The sequence below is a fragment of the Rutidosis leptorrhynchoides genome, chromosome 3 (assembly GCF_046630445.1).
Source record: "Rutidosis leptorrhynchoides isolate AG116_Rl617_1_P2 chromosome 3, CSIRO_AGI_Rlap_v1, whole genome shotgun sequence".
NCBI classification, from domain to species: domain Eukaryota; kingdom Viridiplantae; phylum Streptophyta; class Magnoliopsida; order Asterales; family Asteraceae; genus Rutidosis; species Rutidosis leptorrhynchoides.
This window is the reverse complement of record NC_092335.1, coordinates 575,363,636-575,381,861: the sequence shown is the minus strand read 5'-3', so window position 1 is coordinate 575,381,861 and position 18,226 is coordinate 575,363,636. Positions and strand designations below refer to the sequence as shown.

The following is an 18,226-nucleotide window of genomic DNA, read 5'->3' as shown; positions in this document are numbered from 1 at the left end:
AATGACGAATATAGGCTGTTTTGGTGGCGAAAAGGGCTGCACAGATGGAGGATTATGGGGCTGAACAGGAATTCGTTTTGTGGAGGTTAAAGGTGACAAAAGCAGGCTGTTTTGGTGGTGGTGAATGTCGACTGCAGCAGCAGATTTTTGGAGGTCTGTTTAGTCGATGCAGGTGAAGGGTTTTGAGGGTTATATGTCGACTGTTTTGGGGTTTTGTTTAGTCGACAGAAAAAGAGGGAAGAGGTGGGAAAACAGTCGAAGAAAGCAACTAGGTGAGGGATGTTTATGTGTCGCCAAAAAAAAAGAAAAGAGCTGAAGGGCTGTCGACTTCTTGCAGTTTATGAATGAGATCTGTGTGTTTAAATTTTGTGATGCAAATAAGGGAAAACATGAGCCCTTTTATAGATAAGTTTCAAGAGTTGGGTTCAAACTAGGATTCATGAAAGACTTGTTGATCAAGGACTTTGAATTAGATTAGGATGCAAGTAATTAGAGTTAGGCTAGGATTAGGAATGACTTATTGATCAAGTCTTTTATTATTTATTTATTTTTTTTATATTTATTCTAGCCGAATATATATATATATATATATATATATATATATATATATATATATATATATATATATATATATATATATATATATATATTTTTCTTTTTAAAGTTAATATTATTATTATTACTAAAGTTACATTTTATTTAAATTACATTTTATTTTAATTATTAGTCCCCAACTTTTATTAATTGTCGATTTAGTTCTAATTAGTTCATTAGTTTTTAATAGTTATAAAATGTCACATTTAATATTAATACATATTGTTTACATTATTTATTTAGTATTAGAGTTTAGGGTTTAATATCTAATATTAAATGGTATTAGGGTTTAGCATTTAATGTATAGAGTTAGATTTAGGGTTTACAAGATTAGGGTTTTAAATTAATATTTGAGGTTAGGGTTTCGAGTTATTAATGACACGCTTTAATTGTAGAGCATTTAATTATGTGAATAACAACCCTAATGACAATACACAGGATCAGGAAATGAAAATCTGGTAAATTCAGAATGGAAAAGTGAGGGTTGTTATAATATGGATGAAAAGTATCATCCATGAATGAACCCGCTTTCGCTCGAAATAACTAAATATATAAATTTATCACTCGAATTAATATCATTTATGTAGTGATATTTCATTAATTATACTCATCTTTCTTTATATTTTCTCTAAAAATATAATGTTTTGTTTAAATTATAAAATGTATTTATCGTACTTTGGTGGTTTAAATGTGATTCCATGTAATTAAAAAGTAAGCAACTTACATGTAATCGATATGTTTACACGTTTAATAGGCCATTTGTTGACTATTTGTTATATAGATTTGTAAAAATGTGACTTTCGGTGGCATAAACTATTAAGAAATATTACTTTGGATCGTATACAGTGAATCACCGCTTATAATTGTTAAACATAAAATAAATTTAAATGGATATGAATAATTATTCATTAACCCGCTTCACCCGACGAATATTAATATGGATGGATGAAATTTTATAAATGGATATGTATATGGATTAAAATAAATAAATGGAGCTTCACCCGTTTCCTATACTATGCATTGTCATCCCTATTTGTCATCTTCTTAAGCTTGCACCATAACCCAACCCAATCTAACACATACCAACCCAATCTACTCTAACCTAACCTAATCGAACCCAACTTACCGAACCCAACCCAACCCAACCCAACCCAACCCAACCGATCTCCACGGTTCAACTCTTCATACTCTATTTGGATATTCAGTTGTGTGTAAACTAACTTTTCTCTCACAAAAAATTACGAACAGTTGCAAAATTTTATAAACTTACAACATCCCACAAGTTCTTGATTACCCTAATTTCTGTGCTTGTTTATACAATCGTTATTTAACAATTAATTTTAAATTAATAACAAATAATGTGGGAAGTAATTTTATGGTTCTTGTATTTTATCATCAACATGGCCTTAATCGCCTCTAATCTCTATCAGGTATCCCCTCCTCATTCAAATCCTCGAATAAAATTATTTGTTTTTATCTGATGTAAAATTAGGTTTAGGTTTTGATCAAGATTTGTGATTATCCCTTTGTGCAAAAATTGTACTTTATTATCTCAGTAATGAAATCTGTAAATTGTACAAGTTCATTTTTTGATTTTTGTTGCCATGGCCTAACTTATTTACAGTATTTAATTTGTTCAAGTGAGATACATATTGTTTAATATAAAGCTGCAATCTTTTTTATATATTATGCACTTGAGAGAACTTAAATAATTTATGGAAGGCCTTAGTACTGTTTATTTCAATTTTTTCAAGATAATGAGGGCTTTTTTGTGTATCTGTTTTCTTTAATTTTTTGGTAAGTTGAAAAAGTGGGAAGCAATTTGTAACGGTACGGGTTGAATTGGAGTGGATTCAATTGACTTGCAAACTGAAATGCTTGTTCACTTTAAGTAAATTGTTAATTGTGCTATCTTTAAGTTTCTACATGCACAATAACTGTAACATATATCGTAGTGATAGTGTAATTTGCTTATATAAAAGCGTTATGTGGCTATAAGCATTAAAAATACACTTTGGGTGAGCTTTGTTCCGTTTGATCCACTTGATGAATTCCTTTTAGGTAAAAATTTTTCTATTTGACCAGTAAATGGGTCGAAAATGCCACCTCTAGTTGTTGCAGCTAGATTTCTTGTTTTCTCATTATGTTTCTCACACTTTAACTTTTGCTGCTGGTCTGTACTTAACTGAATTTTGGACTTTTCTCAAGTAGTATCTAACATTATCGACTGAACTTGCAGATTGTGTGCCTAACGGATTTGGAGTCTGACCACATGAACCCATATGAATCATCATCTAGTATTAATGCTGTTGTAATCCCCGAAATGGTACTACATGTTCTTTGTTCTGTTTTTCTTCTCGTGACAGGCTATTGGTTCATGTTCCTTCTTACACTTCCGATTGCCGTCTACAATCTCATGTTGTAAGTTCCGTTTTTTAGTTACAAACAACAATATACGTAAGATTAATTATTTCAACATTTATTTGTGGTGCGTGCAACTTGCACTTTTGACCCATTTGCTTATTAGTGGGTCCAGTCTGGTTGTTTTGATCCTCAGAACGGCAAAAGGGTGGAATGAAAGTACTATATAGCCTAAAAGGAATGGGTCAAAACTCAAAGGTTATCCAAAGTGTATTTTCAGCCCATAAGACCTTCCAACTTATTTTATTCATACTAGTTTGAATTCTTTGTTGAAATAATATACTAGTATGATAGTATTGTAATAATATTTGACACACTAGTTATCTACAGAATGCACCATAAAACGTGTTCTGAATTCTGATAAGTCACCTGGTTTGATCTACTACTCAGTCTGTCCAACCCGCCCATTTTGCTACCATTTTGCTTTCCCGTTTTGTGACCATTTCTCACACATTATATTTTCACGTGTTTCAGGTACACGAATAGAAAACATCTAATAGATGTAACCGAAATCTTCAGATACGTTAACGCTGAAAAAAAGTATCGATTTATTAAGCTGCTCGTGTACTCATTTCTCTTTATTCTAATCGTTATCAGGTTAGTAATTTCTTCTCGTCCCTAAACTATAGCACATTTCAAAATAGAGATATATATTGACCTTTTTTGGTCAAACAACCTATAACTTATTTAGATATAGAGGAAAACAAAGATATCATATTAATTCCCCACTACGCAAGGTTGCAAAATCTCTATTCGGGGGGTACTCGTTAGGGACTTTTTAGGGAGTACTCGGCAACTTGGGGAGTACTCGGATGTTGACCAAGTTTGACTTTGACATATTTTGACCGAGTTTTGACCAATTTTGACTTATTTTCCCAGTATTCCCGAGTTTTGACCGATTTTCCTAGCAGTCTCGATTTTTGACCGAGTTTGACCGTGTACTCCCTGAGTTGCAAAAACCGATTACTCCCCGAGTAATTCCGAGTTCTGCAACACTCTTACTACCATTTACAGTTTTTTAAGAGTATCCTGCTTAAAGTATCAAGGAACGAGTTAGCTGTTTACTTTCTTTTTTTTCTCCATTTGCCTTTTAATGGGAAGGGGTGTTTGATTCTATGTCATCTAGAAACAAGTCAATTTTCAGATTAAGTGACAAAGAAACAACAATTTTTACTTAATTAAGAGCTGTATAGAATCAAATCATTAAGCGGAAAGTAAACAGGCCCTTAGTTTCCTTTCGTATACATGATGTCATCATGGCATCATGCTTCAGATCTAAGAAGTGTTGTCTAATTTTATGAATTTTGTTTGAAAATAGATCATTGGTTGCTGGAAAATTTACCAACGTTCTAGAACCATTTCATCCTGCTAATGAAGATCTTAACATCCTTTCTCATGTCCTGGAATTTTAGATCGTGTTACTTTATGTTTAATGTAGAATGAGCTTGATTTCTTTAATAAAAGATTTGTAGCTTGATAGAATATGTAACCAACTACTTGTTGTTTATAGAAGTTGCTGATAGATACATGATTTGCGTAGAACAATAAAAGAAATACTAGATGCTGATAAAGGAGCTAGATTCAAATGTTATTTGTTTCTTGCCCCGTCTATGTCGTTTTGATGAATTAACATATGAGTTTATGAAATTGATTGGTAGTTTTTTTTTTGGAATATTAACATAAATAGATAAAACTTGTGTCTTCAAAAAGGAGATGATACCATCATATTTACTTGTTTCATCATCATTTCATGTTTTTTTTTCAAAATATCCCTTGATAAATTTTAACAAGAAGTATGTGTAAGCCTATTTTATGGGCATTTTAGAAAATTTAGATGGAACGCGCAAATTTAAAACTCAAAGGTTCTCCGAACATCGTGGAATATAGGGCTAACAGTAAATTTAAAATATAATAAGACCACAACCTATGTTTTACCATAGGCTCGTTACCCACTCTTTTGATGATGCGGCATTCATTATCCATATAATGTCATAGGCACGAATTAGTTATAGGCTTCATTGTCCAACACTCACCATCAATATAACGGAAGTATGAACTCTAGTTATAGCAATTGTGTGTCCCAGTCGTTTTTTATTGTTGGACTTATGTTTTATTGCTTGTATATTGTATATTAAGAGGAGTATTGTTTTAGCCATTATATGAAGTGTTTAGTTATGAGTTAGTTATATGATATTGGTATTGATGTGGCACTGATGTGGAAGGTGATAAATAGTGGGTTAAAGCCAAAAATATGCTACAAACTTACACAAATGTACCGCTGTCGCCCACAAACTCATTTCCGTCCTAATGTCGCCTACAAACTTTCAAAAAATGTGCTAATATCAACATTTTATAGTTTTGACCTGTTATATCCTAATTTTGACCTGATTTTTTTTTTTTTTTTTTAAGAATTAAGATCCAATCCACGAACGACACGTGTTGATTTTTAACCAGTTTAGCCGGTAGCAAGTCATTTTTGTTTACATTGGGACACTTTTTAAAAGTTTTTGTTTACATTGGTACACTTTTTAAAAGTTTGTAGGCGACAGTAGGACGGAAATGAGTTTGTGGGCGACATCGGTACATTTGTGTAAGTTTGTAGCCTATTTTTCACTTTAATTTATAAATAGTTTAGTCACGATAGAGAGTGGCCTAATGATGATTAAAATTAAAAGTTACTTCCAAGTTCCCATTCACCTTTTATTTTTCAACATAAAAGATTACTGAAATGAAAAGATACTTTATTTTTCTCATTCAATAAAAAAAATTTTAGTCCTTAGCTCGGGGTAGTGGGATGCTTCACAAGATGAAAACCGAATACTGGGGAATTAGAAACTAGCCTAAACCAAATGGAAACGAATAAGCTAAACCAACACAAATATCTAACCATTAACATGGTGGATAAAGGTTAACGAAGCTAGCTAAAACTATCAAATCTATAAACTGTAATTCGAGGCCTCGAAGCACTTAAACCATTTCTGAAAAAACACCGAATCTACAGAAGAATGCCGAAAAAATATATCATAGAAAATTTCGATCGCCTCGAAACTTCATGTGCCGCCACATAAAGGATCAAAACTGCAGAAAAGAAAGAACTCGCTGATTAAAATGCGGCAACAAGCAAAACTTAACCGCTGTACTGGGGTCGGATGTAATAGGTTTTTTTTTTTTTTTTTTTTTAACAATATTATTAATATTAAAAACAAACTATAACAGAATAGGCTAAGCCTAATTACAATCGCGATAATATGTAACAGAAATCGACAACTAATAACAGACTCGAAGAACAAAGAGGGTACGGGTTTGTACATTTTGCAGGAAAATACCCAACCACTTACCATTTACCTAGATAGCGACGTCACCTGAGAAACAAGCTGGGATGGTATCGATTTACAGTGTTGTCAATCCAGCAACAAAGCAAAACGAACCACCTCATTTTATCAACTATAAAGGAGCATGGACAAGGGGCAGGTCGAAAACCTGAAGTTTAGCCAAATCCCTCTTTTTCGGTTGGGTTTACATCGAATATCATAGGGATTGTGAAGAACTTCAGTGATGAAAATGAAGATCACATGAAAAGATAAAAAGACGAAAATGTCCCTTGATTTACTCTCACATGCCTGGCACATGAGTTGATTAACGGTGTGAATTAACGTTCGTTAGTGAGAAGGACTATTCTTGATTGAAGTGCAAACCACAAGGACTATGAGTGATGAAAAATGTCAAGGAGTAACATCGACTTTTGTAACAAACCACAAGGGCTATCCTTGATGTTATGTAGAAACAATGAGATCATTTTCTTAATTAAAAAAAAAAATACATTAAAATAATTTATTTACTTATTTTCATTTCTTTTCTAAAAAAATTTGCGAATACAGTTTTCTTTTTAATTCTTTCTTTTTTCTGGTCAAAATAACGCAAACTCACATAGAAACGCAAAATATTAAAAAAAATGTTTTCAACCAAAGATACTTTAAGAAACTAAAGAGAGCCGTACCTAGAAAACGATAACCAAACTAAAACTATCTATATCAAGCCTCGTTGTATCTAAAAAACACAACGCGGACCGAACTAATCTGAAACTAACCAAGCGAAAAAAGAAAAAAACTACAAAAAACTTACATAACAAAAAACAACCTCGCATACACAACAATAAAATATATCGACATCTACGAACCTAAAGCCCCGGGTTTTTCATCTCACCTCTAACCATATCCCACCGGATTTTTTGACACACACGATTATCAAACTTGTAAGTTAAACATTTGAAGAATCATCTCCAACCAAAATTCCCGTTAAAGGAGGAAGCTCCACGATCCACGAGATCTTAAAAGTAACCTTTAAGAACCGGGTCGGTAACTGCATCTTTAGAACGATCCAAGTGGTCATCGAGATGAGCTTCTTGAAAGAATTTTTGAACCTTGTTCCCGAAGTCAATGTCGTCCTCGTTGTCATGTAACTTGTAAGAACAGGACTTATGTTGATCCCTTGATTAACAACATGAGTATTGTAGAGGGGGCGAATACAATTCTTTTGATTATCTTAACAGATATAACAGTTTAGTATTCAAGCAAGTAATTTAAATAAGAGTCAAAGGTAATTTTTCAACGGTTATTCTTTATTGATATGAATCACAAAGAATTACAACTGTTCTTGGCAGAATAACAGTTGCTTGATACAGATTATACCTAATTTATAGCTATTGAGGATATCTTAAGCTATTACACGTTTCGACTCTAAATAAATAAACCCACTCCACTAGTTATTACAATAGTGGATACTTCTATTTATAGTAGTCCTAATATCCATGTAATTGTTCTATTGTCCATTGGTACATAGGATGTCTGTACTTGTGGGGACAACTGCATCAGAGAGCGTGCTCTCTTCTTTCCTCTTTGGTAGCTATTTGCAGGAACACCCCAATTCGGTTTGGCACCACTATTTGAATAAACAAATAGAACGTTGGGTTCCCTAGGCGTTGACAAAGTATTACACATGTCTGCACATGCGTTAAACTTCTGCATTCCCATGTGGTCTTGTAAGGTCACTTGTTAGCCGCCGACGCGTGTCCTTTTCTGTTCAACTTTGTCTTCGACTTCTGTTGAATAGTACAATTGATGTAGACCACTCAGGAAACCACTATGCTTATAATGGAGCATAGATGTCTTCGTGTAGTATGCTGCTTACCCAGCATAGCTGGTTCTTCTATGCTGAGTCACTTGTTTTTCATGATTTGCTGGGCACTCATCCTGTGATATTTGAAGAATACTGTCTACCTTGTGCTGGTAGACCAGGCAGCATACTAAAACACTCGACACATCAACATTTGCTATCTATACATAAATAAACGTTTGCTAGCTGCACATAACATTTTAGTGTACATAATTGCTGTTTTGTCATAATTAAATTCTTAATTATTTGCAGGACTCAACAATCTCCCCCTATTTGATGATGACAAAACTTATGACATATAGAAAAAACACTAAAGCCAGCACTAAGGGACCTAATGAAAATAGACAGTAAAATTTGTCCCATTTTGGTTTGTTTTTGGGATCTTTTGTTGAGTTATCTATATCTTATAAATTGATATGATTTTTGAAGATTAACTCATTTCACATTCATTACATGATATATATATATATATATATATATATATATATATATATATATATATATATATATATATATATATATATATATATATATATATATATATATATATATAGTGTTAGGATCAAGAGGGAAGTAACCAATCGGGGGGAAGCGGGGGGAAGCAAAAACTTTTTTTTTTTTTCATTTTTTGAAAAAACTTTATTCACGAACATTATAGATTGAATGAAAATATGAACATTTAGTAGAGACACTTTGTGATAAATGTTTTTAGTTTGGCGGGAAAACGCTCGAAGAAGTAATATATAACAATTATCGTGTTTTTTGAGCGTATGTTGAGGTTTTAGCTATCGGGGTTTAGATATTAGGGTTTAGATATTAGGTTTATAGGGTTTAGATATTAGGGTTTAGAAATTTAGGGTTTAGGGTTTAGATTTAGGGTTTAGATTTAGGATTTAGATTGAGTTTTTAACACGAACGGTTTAGAGTTTAGGGTTTAGGGTTTAGGGTTTGGTGTTTTGAGTTTATGGAATAAACCCAAAACACCAAACCCTAAACCCTAAACCCTAAACTCTAAATCGGGCTAAATTTTACTTCACAAAACATGAAGAAGAAAAAAACGTTCATATTCTTCACGAACAATATTATCTTGAATGTTATTTTTGTCGATCGTTTTCCCGCCTAAATAATAACATTCATCACGAAGTGTCTCTTCTAAATGTTCATATTTTCGTGTGATCTTGATGTCGGGAAAAAAAATTCCAAAAAAAACGGAAAAAAAAAATTTGCTTCCCCTCGCTTCCCCCCGATTGGTTACTTCCCCATTGATCCTGCCTATATATATATATATATATATATATATATATATATATATATATATATATATATATATATATATATATATATACACAATAATTACAGGCAGTACAATGACATGTGAAATAATAAAAGATACAAGTTCAACAAAAGAAGACTATATATCTTTGTCTTTTTCCTTTTCCTTTTCTTCATCAGATAGCTCTTCCTCTTTTACTTTCACAACTGCCCAGGCTTTAGGGAACAGCTCGGATGTAGAATGATGGGATCTCTTCTTTGCGGACCAGCACCAATAAATTTATTTTTTTAGGCTTTTGAGCCAGTACTTTTTCTACCTTTACCACTGTGCATCCCCATACTTGACTGCTTTATCAAATAGGTCTTGTAATTCCGGTTTTAATGTATCTCTGAGATTACTTTGACCTTTACTAATGAAATACTGCAGCATCTCCATCCATTCACTAAATTCAAAAGTTCTCAGATTTGTGTAATCTACCTTCTCATAAACATTGTTGTCCCTGCTGATACTGAATGCCCTTTTTGTTCCTTTATGACCTTGATAATTTTACCAGAGTTAGACCTTCTGGTCATCACATCCACATATTTGCTCCTGAAGAAATGATCAGTTAATTCTTTTGTTCTTTCAGTTTCTTGTGGAGCTTCTGTAGGAACCTTCTCAACAGCTTCAATTTTATCAAAGACCTTGTCCTGAGCTTTGACTATGGCTTTTGCTAATTTGAGAGATTCAGCTTCTTGTTTTCTATCAGCAGCCAGTTTAGCTTCTTGCTCCTTAAGCCTCAACCTTTCACCATATTCAGCATCATCCCTTCTTTGTTGTTCAAGTTGAACACTTGTAATATATTCATTGATTGTGATGTTCAGGGATTTTGCTGCAGCTATCAATTGCCTGCCTTCATCAGTAACCATGGCATTGCAATATTGTTGTAAATTCATACTGTGATGACCCGTAAATTTCTGACCAAATTTAAACTTAATCTTTGTATGATTAACATTTCCGACACGAAAAGCAAAGTCTGTAAAACTGAATCTCAAAATTTTTGAACTACTTTTATATATTTAAATACCCTTCGGTTGTTTTCGACGATTCGCGAACAATTATATGTAAATAGATACATATATACTATAACTTGAAAAGGTAACAATGTATTAATTGTTTGATACCGTACATTAAACTTATTGGTTTAAATATCTATTTGAATATATATGATAAGTTGAAATATTTATTATTAAAATTTATTTATAAATAACTTCCAATGTGTATTTAAAAACTGATTTATGTATATTAAAAAGATATATACATATATATAATTTCAAGTTATTTAGTAAACGATAGTAACATTCGTTTATTGATTCGATTGATATTTAGATAAGTTAACTAAAGCGTTTAAGATGAACCAGTAAAACAATAATTTGCTACAGTATTTTCAAATTGCTACAGTACCCAAAATGCTACAGTGTTTTCGAAAATCACTATTTGCTACAGTGAAATTGACTTTGCTACAGTGCCTTGCTACAGTAAAAAATTGCTTTTCTACAGTAACTTTTCTACAGTAAAACGCTATTTTAAAATGTATTTTAACAAATAGCGAGACGATGATTTATAGAAGTGAATGACCAAAATACTCAAATGTATAAGTTATATTTCGAGTGATATAATTTAGGGATAATTTAAAGCTATATTTTGACTAAGGTACGTGTCCCAAAATGTAATGTACAAGTTTTCTCAGCGTACGAAAGGACATTCGAAAAACCGGAATCAGGACATAAGTCGAGTGATGACGTACGACATATCGGAACAAAAATTACAAGTCAACTATGCACGTGAATTTAATATAATATATAATTAATTATATAAATTATATATATTATATATTAATATAAAAATTATGTCGACAAACGTTTGGACAAAAGTTTTGTGAGCTGGAAAAGGACCCCATGCGATCGCATGGGAATCCTTCTACCAAGCCATGCGATCGCATGGCAGTGGATTTCAGGCCAAGTGCTATAAATTCGATTGAATTCTGTTTTTGTTTGCTCATTCACTTCTCTCTTATATTCCTCCGTATAAATATATTATTATTATTATTATTATTATTATTATTATTATTATTATTATTATTATTATTATTATTATTATTAAGATTAATATTATTATTTATCTTAATATTATTATTAGTAATATTAGTATTAGACATAAAATACTACGACGAGGTCATGAGAGTATCACTTTCAAAATGACTTTTGAACGGGTTAGAGCTAAGGAAACTATGGGTTATTGCCTAGGAGGTTATGGGTAATGTTCAAGGGTATTGTTCTCAAGTCAAACCTAGTGTTTATCATCTCTGTTGCGTCTATGTACTTTTCTAAAATATTAAATCACAATATTGATACGTTGAGATCTACGGTTATTTGGTAATCCGAGTTTCGGTCACATTTTGATGAACGACTTTATATGCTGCTAAGGTGAGTTTCATTTGCTCCCTTTTTAATTGCTTTTGCAATCTATATTTTTGGGCTGAGAATACATGCACTTTATTTTAAAAATGGATACAAGTACACACTAAATTCTACACCGAGTTTGAACCGAAAATCCCTTAGCTTTGGTAACTAGTAACTGCCAGTTATAAGAACTGGTGGGCGCGAGTAGTAGTATATGGATCCATAGGGCTTGACATCCCCGTCTGTTCCAGGTATAGAAACCCTAGCCTGAACTATAAAACAGACGTATGCTATTTGAGTTTAGTACACGTTGGTTTGCGTGTATTGTACATGTTGGTTGCATGTATGTTAAAACAGGGGTACTTATTATATATACGTTAAAGTTTAGTTACCAGGGTGCTCAATCTTGTAGAATATTTTGATAAACGTTTCTGGATGAAACAATTGAAATCTTGTGATCCACCTTTATATACAGATTATATGAAACATTAAAACTATGAACTCACCAACCTTTGTGTTGACACTTGTTAGCATGTTTATTCTCAGGTTTCCTAGAAGTCTTCCGCTGTTTGCTTAGATGTTAGACAAGCTATGTGCATGGAGTCTTACATGACATATTTTTCAAGGAACCGTTGCATTCACCAAATCATCACCATGTATCTTATTTTGACTGCATTGTTAACGGAAGTACTGTTGTAAACTATTATTTATGGTGATTGTCTGTATGTAGAAATCAATAGATGTCGAAAACCTTTGATTTAAATATTCATTTATGGTGTGCCTTTTCAAAAGAATGCAATGTTTACAAAACGTATCATATAGAGGTCAAATACCTCGCAATGAAATCAATGAATGACGTGTTCGTCCATATGGATTTGGAGCGATCGTCACACATACCCAGTTGCACAGCCTCATAAAAGAGTATCTTCCCCTCATCAGTATTGAGTCTTTGGCCATTATTCTCTAAGAAACCACCAATCGGAATGTTGCAATCCATAGCATCAATGTAAAATTGTTGGTCAAGAGGATGACACAGCATTCTAATCTGGCGAATTCTCTCTGTTCTTCCTGTTGCCTGTATGCTAAGCAACTCATCAACGTAAATCTCAAGCCTGTAAGCGTCCCTTTCATCTGGATTCATCTTCTTAGGATCAGGCTTCTTTCGTGCAACTGGTTCATCTTTCCAAGTGATGTGTTTATCATTTTTCTTTGGGGAAGATGGAGGATATTGATATGGTAATTCTACTGTTCCAGAAGGACCCAATGGTTCATAGAAATAAAAATCACCCAGTGTCCTATCAAAGTGAGTGCGAATGCCTGCTGGTAGTGGTGATAGCACAAACGTTGAGTTGCCACTACTCCAGACAGTATAATCAGTAGCAACAGCAGAATCATTATCAGGTTTAGCTCCCAGCTCATCCTCCTTTGATGTGTCTTCTACACTTCAAACTCCCAGCAGCACACTACTGGTTGGGTCTTCTGTCACATCACTCTTTGCTGTGTCTTCATTACCAGCTGACTGATTAGTATCAGCTGGTACAACTGCCACAGTATCTTCATTAGCTGCCGTGAATAATGGCTCTTTTCTTAGGGGCTGGTTGTCCCTAGGGGCAGATTTTACCCTTTGTTTATCAATTGGTTTGCGTTCAGCTAATTGTTCTCGTGTGAATACTGGTTCTTGTGGAAGCTGTAGGGGAGTTATTGCAAGATGCTCCCCCTCAGTAGCAGACAGATCTGTCTCTACTGGCTTCTCACCATCACCATCGAGGTTAACAACTTCTACTGCCTTTGATTGTGTTGCTGGCTGAGCAGAAGTTGCTGGTTGAGAGGGTTGACTGGATTTCATCATACCAGCCAGCCATTTAAGAAATACATCTGCCCTCTCTCCCCCTGACCTATTAGAATCTAAGTATCTTTGAATCCCTTCTGGTGTCATGTTCCTTATTCTTTCTGCTCGCTCAGCATACAGTTTTGCCTTCTTCTTGTCATATTTCACCATGAACTTAGCATTTCTTTTTCGTGCATCCTTCCTATATTGATTAATGCTGAGCAGCTCATTGTGAATTTCAGGTTGATCACGAGAGAGACCTCTTCTATGCTCAATTCTATGCTTTTTCTTTGCAGCATAAGCCTCAAATCTTGCATTAAAGGCATCATTTAAGTCCTGCTGTTTCTTTTGGTGTCTCTCCATTTTTCGTTTTAACTTCTTTTCAATGGATTGGGAGGCAACAAAAGATTCAGCCAAAGCCAGTTCAGACACATTATCACTGGGTTTACTGTCAGAACCAATATTATCCACAGGTGTGGCAGGAATGCTGGGTTGAGATCCACCAACACCCTTAGCACCTGCTTCAGTATGAGCGTTGCTGGGCTTTAGGCCAGTTCTTCCTTGGACATCATCACCATCATCACTACAATAATCTCTCCTCTGCTGTTTTGGAGCATTTTCATGCTCATGCTCCCCCTCATATTGTTTTCTCTTCTTTTGACGTTTAGATTTCTTCTCCCCCTTTTTGTCATTAGCAGGGGCAGAAGTAGAGCATGGGGAAACACTTATATCAAGATCACTATCTGAATCAGGCATTGAAAATGCAAAGTTGTTTCATTCAACATCAGCAGGAGATAGGTGAGCACCAGGGTCAACACCATATTGTTGAAGACATAGGTTGGACTTTCGTACTTCATTTCTATCAACACCCATGGCTATATGATTAACACCAACTCTAACATCAGCTTGAAGATCAGCCATCCGTTGCATTGTCTCAACTATTCTAACATAAGCAGTAGTAGGAATCATTGTAGCCATCTGCTGTTCATATGCCTCCACCCTCTCTTTCAACATTCTGTTCTCATCATTGAGGAATCTATTCCTTGATCTCTCAAGATCCAATTCAGCTTGAAGGCGAGTGATATGATCAGTATACTTGTTATGAGAAATGATCCTCTGCTTTAGTTCTTCTTCTTCATAATGCTGCCTGATAGCATCAATTGCCAAGTCAGCAAAGGCATTAGTCTGACGTAGCTGGGTTTCAATAGATGAGGTAATAATACAGCCCGCACGTCGAATTGCTTCAGCAACATTATCAATGATGGTGTCCCTGATGGTCCTTGTAATATCATGTATGATTCTGGCAACAGTTCTGTAGACAGCAAGGGTAGGTAGCCCTTCCATATCTGAAACATCAACTGCACTGGTTGATGGTTGTGCAGTAGCAGCAATAATAGGAGTACCACTGTGGGGTGGTGGAGGTGGAAGGTCAGATCTGGTACCTGGCAAACATACATAGGCTTTTTAGCAGAAATGACAGCCTTAGAAGATTCAGTAGTGGCAGTAGCCTGATCCACTGGTGTTTCCTGAGAACCAGTAGCAGCAGATAACGATGCAGTAGGTGGAGCAGCAGAGTCCACATCACCTTGAAAGAAGGTATTCGATGTGGTATCAGAAACAGTAAGATTACCAGCAGCATCCACAGTAATGAATTCGCTGGAGGCAGTAGGAGCAATAGCCGGAGTACCAATAGAACCAGTAAGATCAGTAACCATAATCTCCTCAGGAAAAATAACATGAGCAGCGTCCTGAGTACCTCCAACAATGGTAGTATCAACAGCCATGTCAGCAATGACCTCATGAGCAGCAGGAGGAGGTTCAATAACCACATCATCAATTACTTCAGGGGCAGTAGTTGAAGCAATATCACTCGCCTTCAAGCTAAATTGAATCTTGAGAGATATTTATATCAATAAAGAATAAATATCAATAAAGAATAACCGTTGAAAAATTACCTTTGACATTTATTTAAACTACTTGCTTGAATACTAAACTGTTATATTTGTTAAGATAATCAAAAGAATTGTACACCCCCCCCCCCCCCCACCCCCAACATCCTACAATACTCCTGTTGTTAATTAAGGGACCAACAACTGGTATCAGAGCGCGCTCTCTTCTTTCCTCTTTGGTAGCTATTTGCAGGAACACCCCAATTCGGTTTGGCACCACTATTTGAATAAACAAATAGAATGTTGGGTTCCCTAGGCGTTGACAAAGTATTACACATGTCTGCACATGCGTTAAACTTCTGCATTCTCACGTGGTCTTGTAAGGTCACTTGTCAGCCGCCGACGCGTGTCCTTTTCTGTTCAATTTTGTCTTCGACTTCTGTTGAATAGTACAACGGATGTAGACCACTCAGAAAACCACTATGCTTATAATGGAGCATAGCTGTCTTCGTGTAGTATGCTGCTTACCAGCTATGCTGGTTCTTCTATACTGAGTTACTTGTTCTTCATGATTTGCTGGGCACTCATCCTGTACTAATTGAAGAATATTGTCAACCTTGTGTTGGTAGACCAGACAGCATACTAAAACACTCGACACAGCAACATTTGTTGTCTATACATAAATAAACATATGTTGGCTGCACATAACATTTTAATGTACATAATTACTATTTTGTCATAATTAAATCCTTAATTATTTTTGGTACTCAACAACTTATTATTCACATCCTTAATCAGAGCTTTTCCCCATAATCATTCTTAAACTTCGAGTTTTTCCAATTCAATATAGACCACTCACGGAAGAACCATCGCATAAAGACTCGGAACAGTTGAAGTATTTTCTACCATTCCTACCAAACTCAACCAGCCGGTCCTATCTTCATTCTGAGTGGAACAAATGACCCGGTTTTAATTTTTTTTTTTCCGCTTCCTTTTTCTCTATAATAATGCACTTATGCACTCCTAACTCCTAAGTGAAATAGTCTTAAAGAAAAATTCGCGTAAACTCCACTAGTGTCACATACTAACAAGAGTATCATGTTAGAATTATGTTGTAGGGCCCATGTGACAATGAAAGTAACCAACAAAGGGCCAACTCAACCCTACAAGCTAATCAAAAACAATTTTAATGCTTTCCTTTTCTTAGATTTTAAACCGAATCTTTTATATATTTCGTATATTTAATTTAATAGTCCTTCAGTCCCGAATCAATTGTTCAGTATATTTTACATAATTTCAAATTAACAATTTACTTTCATATTGTCAATCATTTCCGCCTTCAGTATTCACGACTTCAATTATGATGAATCCTCTTGGATTTCTACCAAGATACGACTTTTGATGTTCATTGGTTTTCACGGGTTGATTGGGTATATTTTTTATTAGTTTGATGTAATGTAATTCACATGTTTAAATTTCGTTTAGGTTTTTTGAAAGAAGTAGTTTGACTTGAGTGGTATGGGGTGCGATCAAATTTGGGTATTGTCAGCCTATGTTCTATTCTCATTTTTTAAGTAAAGAGTTTTCAATCTTTGATGGTACTATCAACATCAATGCGATTTGGGAAGGTCTCTGTGATTTTTTTCCAACATTCCATGGTACTGCCAACATCATCGAGAATTGGGTTTTCTCCTAACGTGTGTGTGGGTGACAAATGAGAGCATTCGAGTCAATATTACCGTTATAAAAAACATTATATTTGAAGTTGTGATGTGGTCCAGCGGTTGGTGGTCTGCCACCTTTAGGGGAGGTCAGGAGTTCGACCCTCGTTGGCTACATATTAAAAACACAATTTCATCTCTGCTATGAAGTATCCATCCATGACACCTTTCTCATATCGTTTGAGGGAGTAAAGGGGAGGGGGTTTTACTTGGCCGTGCCCTTGGATCGGTTTCAAGGTTTCCTCTCGAGCAGCGATGGGGACGGGGTTATTATCGCTGCATCGGCATAGTCGAAACGGAAGATGATCGCAACGGGTGGTTTAGTCCCACTCAGGTGATCCCAATCGCTGTTCAAAAAAAAAAAACATTATATTTGATAAAAATAAATAGATAGTCTAATTGTTTATTTCTGAACAAGTGATATGTCACTTATAAGTACATTAAAAGTTAATTTGCAAGTTTTTGAGCTGAAACAAGAATAATTGCTTACTTACTTATGTCATGGCATGAGAAACATTAGGAATACACATACGTTATAGAGTTGATCCACTAACGTAATATCGAACATAAGCGTAACATCATATCATATCTCAATGATATTAAGTAGTCTTTTTCAAATTTATAAATAATAAATAAATTTTACTGAACAAAGTTCAATTGAGAAATTCAAATATATCAACAAATTTTAATATTAAAAATTTTAACAGTATATTATTTATTTGAAATGAATTAAAATTAAACGGAGCACTATGCTTTAGACATATTATTATATACAATTTTCATTTTTCGCAAAATATAATTGAGTAGAATCACGTGAGAATTGACGAGAAAATGAGTATGAAAGTTGGGACGGCGTAACGAGAGACGAGTGACGTGAAAGAAGAAAT

At 34.5% G+C, this 18,226-nt stretch overlaps 1 protein-coding gene across 1 annotated transcript; it reads left to right on the top strand.

Moving 5' to 3' along the window:
- Window positions 1–1,722: 1,722 nt before the first annotated feature.
- Window positions 1,723–4,584, top strand: LOC139898677 (protein cornichon homolog 1-like). Its single transcript, XM_071881434.1, has 4 exons — window positions 1,723–2,024; window positions 2,834–3,015; window positions 3,490–3,612; window positions 4,334–4,584. Exons 1-4 carry the CDS (start codon window positions 1,953–1,955, stop codon window positions 4,425–4,427), a joined length of 471 nt encoding a protein of 156 aa, XP_071737535.1. The 5' UTR covers window positions 1,723–1,952; the 3' UTR covers window positions 4,428–4,584.
- The last annotated feature ends 13,642 nt before the right edge of the window (window positions 4,585–18,226 follow it).